At 43.0% G+C, this 17090-nt stretch overlaps 5 protein-coding genes across 5 annotated transcripts; 2 read left to right on the forward strand and 3 right to left on the reverse strand.

Annotated features, from left to right (window-relative positions):
- Positions 1-1105: 1105 nt before the first annotated feature.
- On the reverse strand, positions 1106-2613 carry PHALS_10628 (fha domain protein; the record flags this gene model as incomplete). The annotated part of the gene is made up of 2 exons (XM_024726086.1): positions 1106-2474; positions 2537-2613. The coding sequence occupies 2 exons, from the start codon at positions 2611-2613 to the stop codon at positions 1106-1108; spliced, it is 1446 nt and encodes a 481-aa protein (XP_024576798.1).
- Positions 2614-6492: 3879 nt separating this feature from the next.
- PHALS_10629 (uncharacterized protein) lies at positions 6493-6713 on the forward strand (the record flags this gene model as incomplete). Its single annotated transcript, XM_024726087.1, has 2 exons — positions 6493-6567; positions 6636-6713. The coding sequence occupies 2 exons, from the start codon at positions 6493-6495 to the stop codon at positions 6711-6713; spliced, it is 153 nt and encodes a 50-aa protein (XP_024576799.1).
- Positions 6714-12152: 5439 nt separating this feature from the next.
- PHALS_10630 (uncharacterized protein) lies at positions 12153-12404 on the reverse strand (the record flags this gene model as incomplete). The annotated part of the gene is made up of 2 exons (XM_024726088.1): positions 12153-12313; positions 12389-12404. The coding sequence occupies 2 exons, from the start codon at positions 12402-12404 to the stop codon at positions 12153-12155; spliced, it is 177 nt and encodes a 58-aa protein (XP_024576800.1).
- Positions 12405-14915: 2511 nt separating this feature from the next.
- Positions 14916-15202, forward strand: PHALS_10631 (uncharacterized protein; the record flags this gene model as incomplete). The annotated part of the gene is made up of 2 exons (XM_024726089.1): positions 14916-15017; positions 15128-15202. The coding sequence occupies 2 exons, from the start codon at positions 14916-14918 to the stop codon at positions 15200-15202; spliced, it is 177 nt and encodes a 58-aa protein (XP_024576801.1).
- A 1602-nt stretch (positions 15203-16804) lies between these two features.
- Positions 16805-17082, reverse strand: PHALS_10632 (uncharacterized protein; the record flags this gene model as incomplete). The annotated part of the gene is made up of 2 exons (XM_024726090.1): positions 16805-16896; positions 16944-17082. 2 exons carry the CDS (start codon positions 17080-17082, stop codon positions 16805-16807), a joined length of 231 nt encoding a protein of 76 aa, XP_024576802.1.
- Positions 17083-17090: the final 8 nt, after the last annotated feature.

The raw sequence follows: 17090 nt of genomic DNA on the forward strand, positions 1-17090 counted from the left end.
TTGTCTGAAGGCTAAAAAGTTATAGCGGACTTTTACTATGATGGAACTCTCACAGATGCGGCCAGTAGAGATGAAGTTATACTTCAATGCCGGACCCTGACACCGCTCGCATGATCCGCTCAGGTACTACTGAAAGCGTTTGTCATGTTGGCCACAAGAGCCACGTCGATCTTGATGGCTCGGCGAATCATCAGCTTAACGAAGGAAGAAAGATGGCACTGCCGGTGTAATGGGCGCTTGTAGGCTTGTTTTAGTGCAGTGCTGCTTGGAAAAAAGTCCTGACGCAGTTCATGCTCAAAGAACTTTCGGTGAGAGTACGCTGTCTTAGTTTTAAAGGTCCAGTTATTCTCCCCGTAGTGTTCTCGTTTCACAGGGAAGTGTAACACCATAAAGTATGTAGACCACCTTACACTATGCTCCTTAAGATTTAGATCAAAGCTTGAGAGCATCGTGATCAAATAGCATAATCGAATACTAAAGACGAGACCGAAGGAATGTTAGCTAGCTTCAATTTTAACCAAGTAAAGTGCTGGGTATGAGAGGCGCTAGGTACCGCGTCTTACGGCTGGCCCAAGAGCTCATTCTTTGTACGTATTTTAAAGAGGTCTCCGCGAGTTAGAGCTTCTTCTGTGTATGGTGCACAGTGATAACATCTTTTAAAATTTTGGGATATCTTACTACAGGTCTCTTGTAATTGTATAAATCGTTCAAGCCTTCTTTTGTCTAATTGAAATATCACCTAAAATTAACAATCACAAAAAATGCTATTGCTTAAATTGTATATTATGAATGTTCGTCGACCCAAACTTAACTCGCTTCTCTGCTTCCGACCTCATTTCGTTCCTCGTATTACCTGCTTTTTTTCATTAAAACGCCATAGGTCACTTCATTCACACGTACACACCGATCATGTCGAGTAACTTCTGTGCTGTTTCTTGTTATTTTTCGTTTCGGATACTCTGCTCTTGGGTCGAATAAGTAATTTAACACACGGGGTCCCAGGTTATCTCCCAAACATTGGGTCTTGAAAGTGATGATACAAGAGCAGACGATAGCGGTAGAAACGGAAAGTCTTGACGCCAATGAATGCACTCAACAAAGAGTGCTACAGATCTAAATTTTGCATTTGTGTCTGCAAATTCTGGCGCTGTTGCTGCAGCTGGGGTGGCATTGACACTGGTGGTTGTGCCGCATGATTGTAACGGATCCTATTGTTTCGTGGAGTCGAGTGATTCGAAAGCTCGTCATCGTCCTGAATACCGCTTTCATCCAGCCGTGAGCCATGAGCGTGTAAGTGGCCAGCCGTGCCAAAAAAATGGGGTAGCCGAATCTTTTTCGTCGGTTTGATTGATAATACAGTGCGACCAAACTTGACGTGTAGTGACTGATTGTTGTGAAGCGTGAGTGGCCGGTAGATGTACCGCAGAGTACCATTTGAGCTCCCAGCGTCTTTAAGAAAGAATTCACCCTTGGAATAGTGAATCTCAGCATGAATCGTCGACACTGTGCGGTATTTAAGGACAAGATCGCACTGTGAGGAGCGTCCCACCATCAGAGGACGATGAATGTCATTGTCCATGAGCATCTTGCAACTCAATTGATAGCGCGTGGACAAGTTCAAAGTCGATGACGAATGTTTAGTCACTACCTGAAACATGATACATGGTGGATTCAATCGATCTGGAAGAAGTGACAGCACCTTGCCATTTGGAAGTCGAGTCTTGCTGGGGTATGGAGCTTTGCAGATAGAGCACGTGCGTGCATTACTTTCGTCTAATACCGTACAAATTTCATTCTTCTCACCATTGGTGTTCCAACGTTTCAGACAATTCAAATGTATGTACTTGGTATCACCCGAGCATTTACAAGGTGCTATCAAAGGATTTTCGTCCTCCGTTTCGTCATAACAGACGTAACAAACGGCACTGGTGCTTTGTCTTTGCAACGATGCACGAGGTTTCGATTCGTCATTGCCCGATGCATCTCCAATATCATCATCTGTATCCAAGCCACTGTCAACATCCGCCAATGCTTCATCATGACAAACGACTCGTTGAATGAGAGTATTGACTTCAGATGGACTTAACGTCGCATCATTTGGACCATTACCTCCCGTATCAATTTCCGAGACCAGAAGACCGACACTACCAAAACGAATAATATCGCCAACCCGAATTCGATGTTTACCTCCACGAATGCATTTTGTGCCAAGTATCTGACACACACCCGTATGAGCTGAAAACTTTTCCGAGGATGGTAACAATCTGTACGCGTCGTTCGAGTAATCAATATTAAGACACGGAGCTCGTGGATCTTCAATATAAATCTTTTCACGAGAAGACGAGTCGGTAGCTGAAGCAGCCGAGTGTTTTGGACCATAAATGGAAACGCCACAACGTGAGACGCTCTTGCGAAATTTATCGCGCTTACCCGCTGCGCCCTTTGTAACTGCCGTCATTCCACGAATATCAAGCCTAAAAGAGTAATAGGATTAGTATAAACAAGTAAATGATCACGTCTCGACACTTTAACTTACATGTCGGGCTTTCCATCGCCACTAAAGAATTCAGTAGCACGTGCGAGGCTCCACCTTCGATCTGAATTAGCACTCATTCTTCAGGAAATGAATGTGGGATTAAGAATGCGAGAAGAAAACGGTAGCTGCGGCTTCCTTAAGCTGTTTGACTAAGTGTCCGGAGTTTCCGGGCTGCGTCTTCCAAGCGCTTTCTTTCCTTTTGGCAAGTTGGGGGCGTTTTGTCGCGGATCGACTTTCCAGTGCGAGGGGGAGAGAGCGAGAGGGGCCAGTTCGCTCTTAATGTACCGTCATCACTGTCAGTTTTATTAATTGGTAAAAATTATTTACTAAAGGGTATTGACAATAAATACTAACAAAATTGTGGCTAAATTAATCTGTTAATGATCAAGTCTTACAAGATATTTAATTGAAATAATTTAATACAGCGCAAAAAAAGGAAGGGCTTTTATTATGGTCTTTCAAAAAATACACATCTACCCTAACCCTCAAGCGTAGTAATTGAAACAAATGGTAGGCTGCCTTGCAGTCCACACCTTTTCACTAGCCAAAGTCTGGACTGCGTTCCGCTCTACCATGCTGTTAATGTACAGTAATGCGACGTTGCAGACCTCAAATTGCTACTGTCTATAACTTGATCCGTTTCCACTTCTGTAATTCCGTCACGATCTGTGAAACGCCACAAGGAAGGCTAGTGAAGAGAGAAACAGACGAAGCCAAGTATAGGTCTAGGCGATTCTGGCACAGTAAAAGTGGACCACTTTTTTTCATTATAAGAACCAAATTAAAAATTTGGGATGATCATATTAATCACAGATCAGAAAGTCTGCATCTAATAGAGATACGGTCGAAGAATGAGCACTTAAATATGTCATTATATCACTCTGTCTTTTCGAGGGAATCAATTTATGGACTTAACATGGAGTAAAATTCAGTCCATATACTTTGGGTTCGCACAGTGGATACATGTATCGACAGCATGATGAAACGGTAATAGAGTCCAAATGAGCGTGAGGGAAGACTTATCGCGAACGTATCGTTTGAAGACTCTATTGCTGAGTTTACACATAAAGGAATCGATTCGATATTAAAATGAAGTATGAAGAAGAAGCCAACAAATTCGAAATTATTCACAGTGGTACTATACTCTAATATCGGAACGGAGTAGTACTGTATAAACGGCGGACCGGCATTGTAAACATTCAGAAGGGTGGACCACATATACGAAAGCATCACGATGTGCACAATACAGTATAAGCCCCTAAGGTAGTGCTGACTAATAACGTAGTGGTGTTCAGATAGTCTATCCAGTGCTGCTTATGTTGTGCGGCTTGTCGGCATTGTACACGTCGTTATTTGCGCAACTTGATTTTTTTAATTATCATGATAGTGCAAATCTTACGCGTGAATTTTTTGATAAAATAATCAGATGAACTCTATAGCGTATGTTGCAAGAACCCCATGTTCTGGTGGGTGATTTTTTTAAATTAACAGACTGAAAAAAACAACAACCCTCGTCGAACATTGAAAGACAATATTGATGTGAATCTGATTCTAGTAGTAAGCCCAAGCGTTCGTGATAACGCGCTTAAACCAAATGCAACCACTTTTCTTAACTAGACTTTTGCAATTACGTGATCGGGACATTGATACTGTGTTGATACTGCCCACTGAGTAAAGTCACGAAATTTTTATGTTGAATATGCACTTAAGTATCTCACTGGAATTTTTGTAATTGTGACCTAGAAGAGACTTTTGAAGCTGAAAGCATATGGAAGTTGCTTCAGGTCAACGAATTTGTTCAGAAGTACTTTTAACATTAAAACAAATGGATCTACAAGTCTGGATATCTACTGTGTTTTCCTCTTTAACATGCACATCGCATTGACAATTCTCAAAGAGGTTAGTCTAACAGACTTCGATAATATCCACTACGTTTGAGAAACAAACCAAAGCTTGGTTTCCGCATCATCATCTGTTGGACAAATTTGATTGCAATGTAATTAGTTAAGTAGTGCAGGGTAATACACCGCAGTATCGCATTGTGATTGAGGATATTTTATACCATTTAAGCGCATCATGACAAGACACTCCTCGTATGTCTACAGGCACACAATCATGTGCGCATAGTCGACGGCTCGACTATGCGCATATCCAAGGACAAACTCAACGACACGGCTAACACACCGGTCGCATGTGTGTCACTAAAGTCAGACGCAATCAAAAACGTCGGGTCGGCACTGGGCTCCTGCAAGTGAACAATTGGTCAAAGTGGATTCGCAGTGTAGTGCTCCGCGCGGTCGTGGCATCGCAGACCATAATTTCCCCGGTAAACCAATTGTTGTAGCGTTTTATTTCAACACAGGCCTCGCAAAGACAAAAAGTTGTTGTTCATAACGACATTTAAGGACTGTTGGAAGTATAAAGTGAATATTGCCGCGAATAATCCAAACATCGTCGCGAATCTTAGCCGATTATCTCGCTTTATAGGGGCATTTACTCTACACTTTAGCTATTCAGAAGGTCAAACATCGTTAAAAAGTATGCATACGCAGAGTATGTGTATCAGTCATGACTTTTGAAGTTTAGTTTGGTCAATTTTTAACTGGATTAGAATATTTGATGAACGTAGACCTTCACTTAAACTAGATCAAGCCAGACAAACTTATTTCTCACAGGTTGCTTTAGTAGAAATGATTGCGTTCAGTAATCAGTAGCATTAATTAATCAGTAACTTATTCTCCTGGCTATTTTCTAGGTACTAAACTCAAGTACATCTTGTCATGCACAACGTTCCGCTGGTTAGACTGCGCCCCGAATTGTGACATCCGTCGGCTATTCTCATACTGGCTATTAGTTAACTAATGTAAAAGCTCAGCTTGTGATAAAGATGCCGAGATACGGCAATTATTAACAGGGCTGCAATTGCATGTAACCCTAGTATCATATACGTACCTATCACACCATTGTTTCAGCGAGACTTAGAAATAGTACGTATAATGATGAATATCAAGATTGGTGCTCGGTCCGGATGAAGAAGAAGGAACTCCGTAAAGAAGAGGTCCGAAGGACACATGGGCTGCTAGACATTACATAATGTACTATTATTTTCAAGTAGTATAATAAAAGCAAGGCTCAATTCCGAACAAATAATTTTTAAAGATTAAGTTCTACGAGTTTCGATTCGGTGCCTGGGCAATACGTGCGAAGCCAGCCTCTGTGCGCCCAAACCTCGATTGTCCCGGCAATATTGGTCTATATCTGGTAGTACTTGGCATCATTCGGACAACAGAGTCGGAATGGCGCTGCATCCTCTTTGGCGACATGCTACGTCATCCACCTATTCGTGAGCTAACGAGACACTCTTTCGTGTGTCACAAAATCATAGCCAAATAAGTAACCCACGGGGCGAAGGCGGGTTTTGAGTCTGGGCTCACGATGCGCCGTCGGCGCACCTCATCTATTCCTCGTCATCCCATACTGACAATGGAGTGTCTGACTCGTATTCGACTTCCTCCAACTCCTCGACGAGGTATTCCTTCGCCCGGGGCGGGCTGGAGATGCTCACAAGCTATCACAATGCGCTAATAAGACATCTTATGAAACGCTTCAATCGAATGTCTGTGCGAGCATTACTTACCTTCACACTGAACTCGCTATTGCTCAATATTTCAGCTTGTGATGAAAGAGACAAGAAATGTCTCTCTCTTCGATAAAGACGAGCTAACACGGCAATGATCCTGGCCGTGCAATAGCGCGTCGCACCAGCCGTCAGTAAGTTACGAGGCCGCTCGTGGAAGCAGCATTTACGTGTGGTGTAGGACATTCTCAACATAAGATAGTTCAAGCGGCAAATATTGCGAAAGCTTGCCCCGCCGACTCAAGCTAGACATGTGCGAGAACGGAATCTTGCCTGCTCGTCAATAAAGGTTGCGTAATCTGCGTACTTGGTCCAGGATATGAGACCTTCGACAGCCTGTATTGCGGAACCGATTCTGGAAGCAGAAATGGCTACGTCCTTCACGAAGGCCTCGGTTTCTCTCGTACCAAAACTTTTACTGTACACCGAAAATCTTCCGTAACAACGGAATGTGCTGCATAGCACGTGAAACACAACATCCGTCAGGACCTGAAGGGCAATGGTTCTATGAGCCCGCCTGAGCGAACGGATCTTGGCTAAGTCTTTCAGCTTTTGAGCAGCGCTTTGGTACTCGCAAATAATAGCTTTAAATTCTGATGCCCTAAGTATCCCTTCTCTTTCAGTCAAAAGATGGAAGAGTTTGAGCCGCTATGTAAATATAACACACCTTTCTCGGGGACGTCGAGTCCCAGTATTATTGAGAATGGATAGGCTCAATTGTACCGTGTGAAGGTTAGATTTGATAGAACCCGGCCTCACAAAAAACGACTATTGTAACAAGAGGTGCCGAAAATATTGGTTGGCAATATCAATGGCTTGGCCTCCCAGCACCAGAGGAAGATCTGATATTTTATGAGCCTACAACATGCTTTTTAGTGGACCTGGGTCTTCGTGTGTTCCGTGTGCAGATACTCGTGCAATTAGGAATGAAACACAAATGTCAAATGTAATACTTAATAGGCGGGGAACGAGAGAAGCCGAAACTCTTATGTGTGTATTGCGACGGGGAAGCATATCAAAGTGCCGTGAGTTCTTTTGAACCTGCCTTTAGTGTTTGAATTCTTTGACAGCGCGGAGCGCTGCTAGGTCAAGCACTTGGATCCAAGATAAATTCTCATCCCAAGAATAGCCTAGCTAAATCTTTATGAATCACAAACAGACTAGAAGCAACAACATTACTAGCCGCGCACTTTTTTGAATTGGAGAATCGTCGGGTCGTAGCTTCGCCACCACCTGGAAACAATGAGCTTTTTGCTCGAGCGCAAAGCTTTGACATCGTCGGTGCAGGGGCTTCAAAACATTACCTTATTCGAACTAAATAGCATCGATATTACCGAATTCCTCCAGCTTGACTCATGGCAGCGAGCTGTGAGCTCACGGCGCATCTCGGGTAGACAGAGATTAGTCGTGCTATTCTGAAATCTCTAGAGCGTAGTTCTAGTGGTAGATACAATTAGAATTGTTAGCAGATGTTCGCAGAGGTCATTGCGGGTGAAAAGGCGAGGATCGACAGCGTGGTGTGATTTGTAAGCTGGAGCTCACGGATACATCAAACACGACAAGGCTTCGCGTTCTATGGAACAAAGCCCCTGGGTACGAGCAACGATAGATTACGAGTAGACGACCACAACCCTGATATCATAGGTTGATGATCTAGCAGTATCCTAGATAAGCGAAACCGTGAGGCGTGTCTGTCTTGCGGAGCATATAAGCTCTCCGATATTGTGGCAAGAAAGCTAGGCTGAAGTGTTTTGATTAAGCGAGGGAAATTATTCCTCGGGAGTGTTACCCAAAAATAGGTGGCTCGAGTTCAATCACTGCGCATAACGCCACCAAATCGCGATTTGAAAGAAACAAACATGATTTTCAAAAGAATACTGCGTCACACAACAACGGATCAGTTCAAGGAAACACATTGGCATCATAAACGCTAGCTTAGTGAGCAAAACTGAAATTTCTGACTTGGCGCCGTCCTTTTGTGTCTGTAAGCCAAGAAGCCAGTGGCGACTTGTAATGATAAGAAAGATGCAACCATCAACTCAAGCAACTTTTGTTTTTGTAATGATGAAGTGACAGAGCATTATGGCCGATTTCAACTTGGTTAGCTCTCTTAACCTCAATCATAGGTATAATTAAAGGCATTTTCAAGGCACTGACATCTCTCTCACTGAGGTCTGGTTTCCGAGCAAGATGATCCGGAATTGGCAAATTATACTCGATAGCTGTCTACAATATCAGCGACCGTCTGCTAGCGCATCTGCGGCGGAGCTACCATAGCTCTTTGCTTAGAGGAAGCTAAACTAAGGTTAACGACCTTACGTTTTTCCCAAGAACCAGTATGAGTGTAGCGGCTCGTAATTCGCTACCTCCAAGTACGGAGAACCTTAACTAAGGCAAACAAAGACTTCTGTTCAAAATCAAAGCGGTATTTAATTTTTAGTTGCGGCAGAGCCGCCAATATCTAAAACCCTAGGTTTTAGTAATTAATATAGTAATACCTAATTAATATAGCAAGATCTACTTAATATAATATTATGCATTATTACTGTCAATCCTGCCACGTGGTGGCTTCTTGTTACGGTGGAGCCACACCACTGTGTGATTTTATTACCTTATATAATACACACCTAAGTCCGGTTGCACAATCTTGTGCGACCCGCCTCCCGTTACAGTATCTGTCTTCACCGCATCAAACGTGCATACCAAATCAGACGTTATATTTGTCGACATGCATGCACAGAATAATATATCACATCTAGGAGTCAAAATCAAACCGTGAGAGCAGTGATCGAATGTATGTATCGCTTGATTGAGCTGTTTGTCAGTATAGACAAGTGTGTCACTGGCACCGGCAAATTTTAAGTTTTTTAGCTTCAAAAACGATTCGTTGAAATGCGTGGTGGCTAAGTGGATTCCGCAAATATGAAGGCAACTGGTGTCACTATTTCAAAACGACTTGAAAAAAAGTTTCGCCATGCAAATACCTTGCAACGTACAGTGCGAGCTATGCCAGCATGACCAAGCCCCTCATCACTAATTTACCAGAAGCATGTAGAATGGTTTAGAAGTCGGCGGCCTTCAAAACAATATCATCACGCCTTATGTGTGTCCGGATTTTAGCCCTTCTGGATTTGAACAGCCATTTGCTGCGCTTCGGCCATCGCCACGGGCTGTTTTTTTTTCCGAAGCACGGCATGTGCACCTCTTTGCCCTGCACATTGACAGTTTTTAGCATTAGACATGGCATGGAGCGATTTGATGTGAAGTATTCGATTGCCAAGTTCGAGGTGCACCAGCTCGTGGATTGCAATCATTAGTGAATTTACAAGAATAGCGTCGTTGCGACCAGTCGACACTTCCTTGCAGAATTTGGCGACATTTTTGTCAATAATAGTCGATTCAACTGGTGATGTAGAGTATTTAGTGACAGGATGGCATAAGCGCAAATGAATTTTCCAAGGTGAAGAGCTATTGCCTGTCACGATGATTATGTCGCATATCGACGAGGAAATATATACAGCGTTCCGATCAGACGCAGTATGATTTGCAGTTGTAAAGGCCCTAAGAAGCAATGAATTTGCTATTGCGTGCCGCTTGACTGAAATTTTAGATGAAATGAGTCTTATAGCTCATATCTGTCGTTTACTTGAGGGCTGGACCGCGTTACGTGAAATTTACACAAGATACCACAGAGCTAAGCACTTTTAGTAGGCTGGCTTACGCCTACTAGAACTTGGCCTACGAGGGGTCGGTTGGTGGGCCCTGCGCTGAAGCGCAACTTTTTAACTATCCCGACCGAGAGAAAACGGCGTGGATTACATCCATAAAGAGGCATTCAGATCTCATGTGCGCTACCTGAGCGGTGCGTATCAAGAATATTTGAACAATCTTATCAGGCGTCCTGCGTGCTCTCATTTTTAGCGAGTCATTAAAGGCAACTAGATTTGCTTACGTGACCTCTTAGGAGAAAGGTAGGTCTTCACACAGATGCGGCAAGCACTCGAGAAATTCCGTGTCCATCCAACGTTTTTGAGGAGGTGATGTCACATTGCTGCAAATGACCAATCAGTAAGGGCCGATTGAACGCGGTAGAGTGGGAGCCGGTAAAAGCATCAGAGACAATAGATCTCGGTAAAGTTGAGAACGACACGAGCAATATTTTGCTGCTGAGTATAGTCGCGATATCACTATCTGCATGCGATACATCTTCTGCGTACTCCTATTTCTTGGTGGAGAGATGCGAAGAGTAGAGGACTAACGCAGCATCTGGTAGGCCTGTCGCGAGAAGCCGTCCAGTGTTGACACAACTACCGCAAAATGTTATTTGTTGATATTTGTGAAGGTACAGGTCACTGGGAGAAGCAATCCGTCTCAGAAGGACGGAGATCCCAATCCATGTTTGTTAATTGAAGTTCACAGATGCTGTAGAGCCATAACCTCTTATGGTTGTAAATGAGTCGAAAATTTACGCGCAACGCACAAGCACTACCTAATGATGTCGGGTACCAATACCGTATCCAGGCGTCTCGCGACGAGGATATTCGCTTTAATGTCTGGTGTGCAGCCGGATCACCTATGAAGAGACTGGGTCTTAGGCAACATGAAGCAAGATTTTTCAAGTCAACATTTGACCTCGTTTCTAGAATATCATGAGCTGAGGGATGGATAGTTCTGAAGCCGAAATTGTTGTGTACTCGCACCCCTCGACTTAGTAAAGATTTGGTAGGTCACGTGATTACCTCTTCTGGAACGAAAGGCACAAATCTGCAATAACTTTTGACGCAGAGCTTGAGCCCGTCAAAAATATTTATTTGCAATAATGCGCAGCAAAGCTTGAACGGCAAAAAAGGCTGTGAGCCGACGGCTTCATTAATGACGGAAATGAGCTTGCAAAAGAACACGATTTTTTTATAATATTTCTGCAGACATGAGTGATTTGGAACTTCTCGTTTAGATAGCGTCTGTAGCTGCGCTGCCGTCCTCGTATGACACTTCAGCTTGGACTGATTGAGTCATTGCTTGTCGAAGCCTTGAATATTGAAATTGATCAAATTGTCTACGCCGCACCATTTACGCAAACCCTATGGAGCCAGAAAGACATCATTTGCGATTTGGACCGATAATTTCTTCGACTTGACACTTATACTCCTTCCTTATGTGACAGTAAAGCTGGGCTGGCAACAGCGAGAGGCGTGTCTACTCTCTATGAGCCTTCAAAATTAACGAGTTTTCATTAATTTGTGAAAGGAGCTGCCGCAAGTGTTCTAGAACGTACGAATATTACTTGTTGACCTCGGGCAGCAGCTCTCGCAAAGCTTGACCCTTTTTCTTCGGGGGATGTGCGCAAAAAAACAAAACATTTGCTGAAATTGTAGCAACTAGAATATAAATTCGCCACTGGACCACTTGATGAAATTTGTGAAGTATCTATTTCCAAGCATTTTTTCCTTTTGTATATAAAACACCAATACGTGATGATCAGAGAGCCTTCACCCACACTTCGACCTCCGCCATGGACTTTGCTGTACATAATTAGGGTTACATCTGGCTTGTTTAGACCTCACCAGCCTAAAACAGCAGATCATTTCACGATAGGGGGGCTATCTGCTATAAAGTATTCCTTCGTCAAGCCCACGCTCCACCTGCTCGGCTCAAATGCGTGTATGATCATGCGGTATTACGCACAGCGACACCTCCTACATAGAAAGTGAATGTCCCATCTTTGCCAAGCATAAATTTGTGGTGTGATTAAAGCGTAGTCAGCATTTTAAGTAGCAAGTGCAATGTTGTATCACCCCGACCTGATTTTCTTTATGTTATGACGATAATGTCGAGTATTCTCGATGTGAAACATACGACATACAAGTCAATATACATCTGCGCTGCATTTCTCCCAAACCATTACCTTCACTCGAATATATCTCATTTGGAAGCGCGTTTCCACTACTATTAATGTCCCGGGCATGATGTAGAACAAACCTACTTGGCACGAGGCATGTTGCGGATCTTCATGACAAAAGCCTCACCCACAGACTGAGACACACGTTGCTCCTCTAGAAGGCTACCTCGACAGAAAAAAGCCGACATACAACTGAGATATCGATATGTGGTGGTCTTTAGGATGCTCAGATTATTTTGTGCTTATATACACACGTATCAATCGTGTTAAATACATAGTCTGCGATAGTTGAAGTACAGGAAATAGGTTTACTGACCGGCCTCGAATGCCATGATGAGAGCTTTTCCAGATGCTGAATCTAATCTGCCTAGATCAGCAGTAATCTATGAGCATTTGAGCCAGCAATTATTAATATTCCATAGATAAGTTTTAGTATCGATGTTGAACACTATAGAAAAAGCACTCAAGGCAACAGTCCACATATCGTACGGGCTTCTTTCTAAACACTTTCGTTCCGTGCCAAGTATTGATCATGGCACTCCAACATAGGATTTATCATGACTTTACCGTGCAGCTTTTAAGCTTCGTTCTTAGTATATGCACGTACACCACTATGATGTACCTACAATATACGCATTCCGTTAGGTCTACCCCCGCAAGCTGCGGAGATCACATAGTTTGCGGTCTTAAATTGTCTCGGTCGCAAGTTGTCATGGATTTAGCCCGCTCCGCTGACTCTATGAGTCGGAAGAGGCAACTCCATCGCAATCTTGCATGACTGGTATACACATACGGGCACACCTATGTTCTTGAGCCGGTAAAGTACCGTCAGCACTTGAGAAAAATTTGAAAAGATCATTGAAAAAGTGATCTGTGACATGCTGGCTGTTCTCGCACGATAGTATGAGAACAAATGACATTTTGCACACACCCAGCATTTAAACTCTACTTACAGGAAGGAATGGCCACCAAACGAAACGTGAGGTAATTATAAAGCGCATCATTTCTCGGATTTTCATGCCTGACACAACTTTGCTGTTATGGGATACGTACACTGTCCTACGAAATGAGGGCAGAGCACAAAAGTCCTAGAGGGTAGTCTCGCGACTAAGTAACGTATTGAATTGCGCTGGTCTGTCTTTAAGTACGACGTCGGAGTGGCAGAACTAAGAAATTGGAAGGCTCGTTGACATGATACTATGCAATACATTTAACAGAACTTTATCTTTGTAGAAATTAGAACTTGTATTCTCTCGGAAGCTAGTTACATTTTAAATCTAAGTTTATCACCTTTTTACCTGAGCAGTATTTCTTTCTTTGTGTGTTCGTTAGCGTGAGCGTTATAGCCGAATGTTTTATCGCCGCAGGGTGCCACGACAATCCGTTTGTACGTTTTGTTGATAACTTGATTACTGTTTTTTGAGAGAGCTAAATTATCTATGAGGGGGTAACACCCGATAACGACCAACCGTAATCCGAGTCAATCAGACACTTCCATCGTTGGTTGGTCTCCAGAGGATAGCACAACCGGCGGACAATGCCCGAGAGCGGTTGCCGAATGCCTGGAGACTTCCACGCGTTATGAGAATGTGAAAAATATTCATAAAACGTTTAGTCAGACAACGGTGAAATCAACTGCTTTTGCAGAGATATATAGCAATGTACCACACCTGTCAAGCTATCAAGTGTTAAGGCTTTTGGAAGCAAAGACAAATAAAACCTAAATCTTTGGATATGGGTCGTTGGATTGATCATGGACGCGTCCCGGGTTCGTATAGTAACCCATCTTGTCACACAAACAATTTCAAGTTTTGTCTTTCAGTAACTGATGCATTTCATCTAAGCAACCGATATCACAAGTATTTTATCCGCTTGACCAGGTCTGCCTTCGAGGATAAACTCTATACTTACTAGCTCAGAAAGAAAATTTTAAAGACGACGTTTAAGCAATAAGAGTCTTACAGTTGGTATGACTGACGCCTGATACATTTTTTTCTTGCATTGGTAACGGTACCATCTAAATGAAATAGGTGTGACACTAACCACGATCCTCGGCTCACACTGATATGGGTAAGCGGAAAAAAATGGCATTGAATGTCGACACAACTTTTGATCCGCTACAGTAACTTAAGAAATTCAGCGAGAGCCACCACCAGGCTGCTAATCTGCCTCTTGATATATGTCGGTTCAGCTCGTGCACCTTGCAAATACCTTTTCTCTCGACAGAGAGGTAAATGGACCCAACTTTTACGCAGATATCCCTTCTTGAGGACGGTATGACAACGCTTGTTTACACATATAAACAAGCTGGATTATACTTTACGGAGGGTACGGTCAATATTACCTAAGCCATAATGCAAATGACTATCTCAAAGAGTTTCAACGATATAACTCAGATTTTTCGGCAGTGTGAGCGGCCCCTGCTAAATTGAGCGGATATCTGTATTTGTGTGCCACGCTTTTTAGTATTTTTTCTTAGCGTGGGTAGTCATCAGAACCAAAAAGGTGCTGTATATATGCGTACTGCGACGTCTTCTTTGTCAAAGGATAACCGTTCAAAGTGATTGATAGCATAGAACGCTGTTTGGTTCTGATCTGGGTACGAGAAATGATCTCATCTTTATTATTAACCCAAAAGCTTTTGACTCGAAGTCAAAGACTGAAAGATTACCATGCAATTTATTTCTAGTGGAGCTTTGGCGATTCCAATGCCTGCCTCTGCTTCATAGCTGAAGCGCTTTTGGCGTGAATTGATGCTTCGAAATTTTTATACAAGGCGGTGTTGCTTTAGCCCTTAAGCACAACTTGGATGACAACGGGGGGATCGAGATCAAGATCGTACAATGTTGACTAAAGCTGGAATGCTGACCGTCTGCAGACGTATAAAGACACTGCTAGAGTGTGTTCGGGAAATAAATATGAGTCATCTGCTTCATAGTGTGCGGGTACAGCCGAGCCGGCCACACCAAGTAACGTGTCCACCTAGCATAGCATTGAGTCTAAACAAGTGACGGGGCTAGTATAAGAGATGATTCCTTATTTATTTATACTAAAGATTGAAGCACTCGTAGAATTTGAAAAATACTACTTTTGGAATGCATGCAAAGAAACAGGAGACGCTGGATTCTGAGCTGGCATCATTGTACCAAACAAGGAACTGGTCTTATCATCCGTCGTGTCATTGATGACACGGAAATGCATTGGATGAAAGGGGGTGACAAACTTTGAAGAATTTCACGACTTGTCTTATCGTTGGTCAAAGAAAAACCATGACGGTTCTAGAGACCCGCCATAGCTGTCGCCGTAATTCAAAAGTCGAATACTGCGCAATACGCCAGTGACTCTTACCACGGACATCAAAGCTCAAAGCTAGTTTAGTGAGAGTACGTGAAAATCTCCAATCGGTAAAAGGGCTACCACAAGCAACGAATAGTACACATTTCTATCAAGATAAATGCAGCCACAATTTCGGCGCAAACACCAATGTCCGCAAACGAAAGTGCTGCCACTGATGCATTAAACGTATTCAACAATTAATCGTCACTGATGCAAAAACGACTGAAAATGCACACGGGCCGTTTAATTTACCAGCAACATGAAAAGTTTGAAATTTTAGCTTGCGGGCTTCATCTTGCATAAACGCGGATCTATTCCAGCGTTTGCATTGGTTAAAGACGTGAAGAGTTTCGTGAAGTTGAAAATGGACACTCATGTAGCACAAGCAAGCTGTGTTTGAGTGTATGCGCTTTCATAAGCGGTCGTCAATGAAGACAGATGTACATTTATTGTAGGCAAAATGATGTTAGGGTGGAAACGAGACAGCATTCTCTACGTCGTTTTCGAGAGCTTCACGTGCGACTTCATGCTGGCCTTTCTGAACCTATACGGATATCCCTGACATTGTTCGTGACGTTTCGGTCGTTTCGAAGGCTTTGCTTTAAGCTGAATCGAAGGGCATAACCTCGTTATTCTACTCCGGCTGTATGCTACAGCATACAGCGGGGGAACTATCCATTCTAATACGAAGCGTATCAACGCCCTTCTCAGCTCTTGGTCATTCGCGATTGGTACTCATCATGTGTCATACGCACAGCGATATAATCACATAGATTTCAAAATTAAAAGTTATTTTTCGTCTTCGTCGAGGAATAGACTCATTTGTTCGAAAAAACGAGAAGAGCTCTGCAGTCTCTTACACAATAACTAGCTTTGCAGTCTGCTACCATACTCTTAACCCCACTGCACTCTTATCTCAATCATTACTCCAACTTTAAGTAATGGTCTCGACCCAAGATCGTTCATCCAATAGTTTGTAAGATGTTCGAATTGCATTCGTACGGAATCCTTTGTATGCTTTTGTCCACATTGCGTGCAGATTTTCAATTTGACGTGTTTGATGTTATGAGCACTTTTGATGTTCTAATGCGACTAAGAAAATGAAGACAATTCGATCTTGTCATACAATCAAAAGAGCATGTGTTTCGACATTTCAGATCTTCATATTTCTGCCTCTCGACACGCTACATCCATATAAAATATTGTTTGCAAACTGCCTTGTTTGACAGATAATTTATAATATCAACTAGAACTATTGTCAACCATCCATTAAGACATACAAAAGAGTCGAGACTTTCGTTCTCAGCGAAGTTCACACTTCTTCGTACATATTTTATCTTTTCTGTACATGTATTTCGCATTGCGCCGAAAGCACCACATTGAATTTGCCCAAACTTCACGGTACAATTTCTTCGAGATCGCTAACAACAGTATTCAACTCTCGATCTCTGGCTAAGTGTGCATCACGAAAGACACCAAGTGCGTCTTCTATCTGCACCACAAAGTCAACAACATCCGGTGTTCGTAAATCGGACCATTGAAAGGAGTTGTTGCCATGGTGGACGTACGTGTGGGAATTGACGCAGATATTGCCTGCAGTGATATCGTATCCCAAAAGTTGCGTGAATTGGGAGCGTCCACTGTGAAGCGCCTCACGCCAAAGCTTACGCACATGGTGCTGA

The sequence above is a fragment of the Plasmopara halstedii genome, assembly GCF_900000015.1.
Source record: "Plasmopara halstedii genome assembly, contig: Scaffold_484, whole genome shotgun sequence".
NCBI lineage: Eukaryota > Oomycota > Peronosporomycetes > Peronosporales > Peronosporaceae > Plasmopara > Plasmopara halstedii.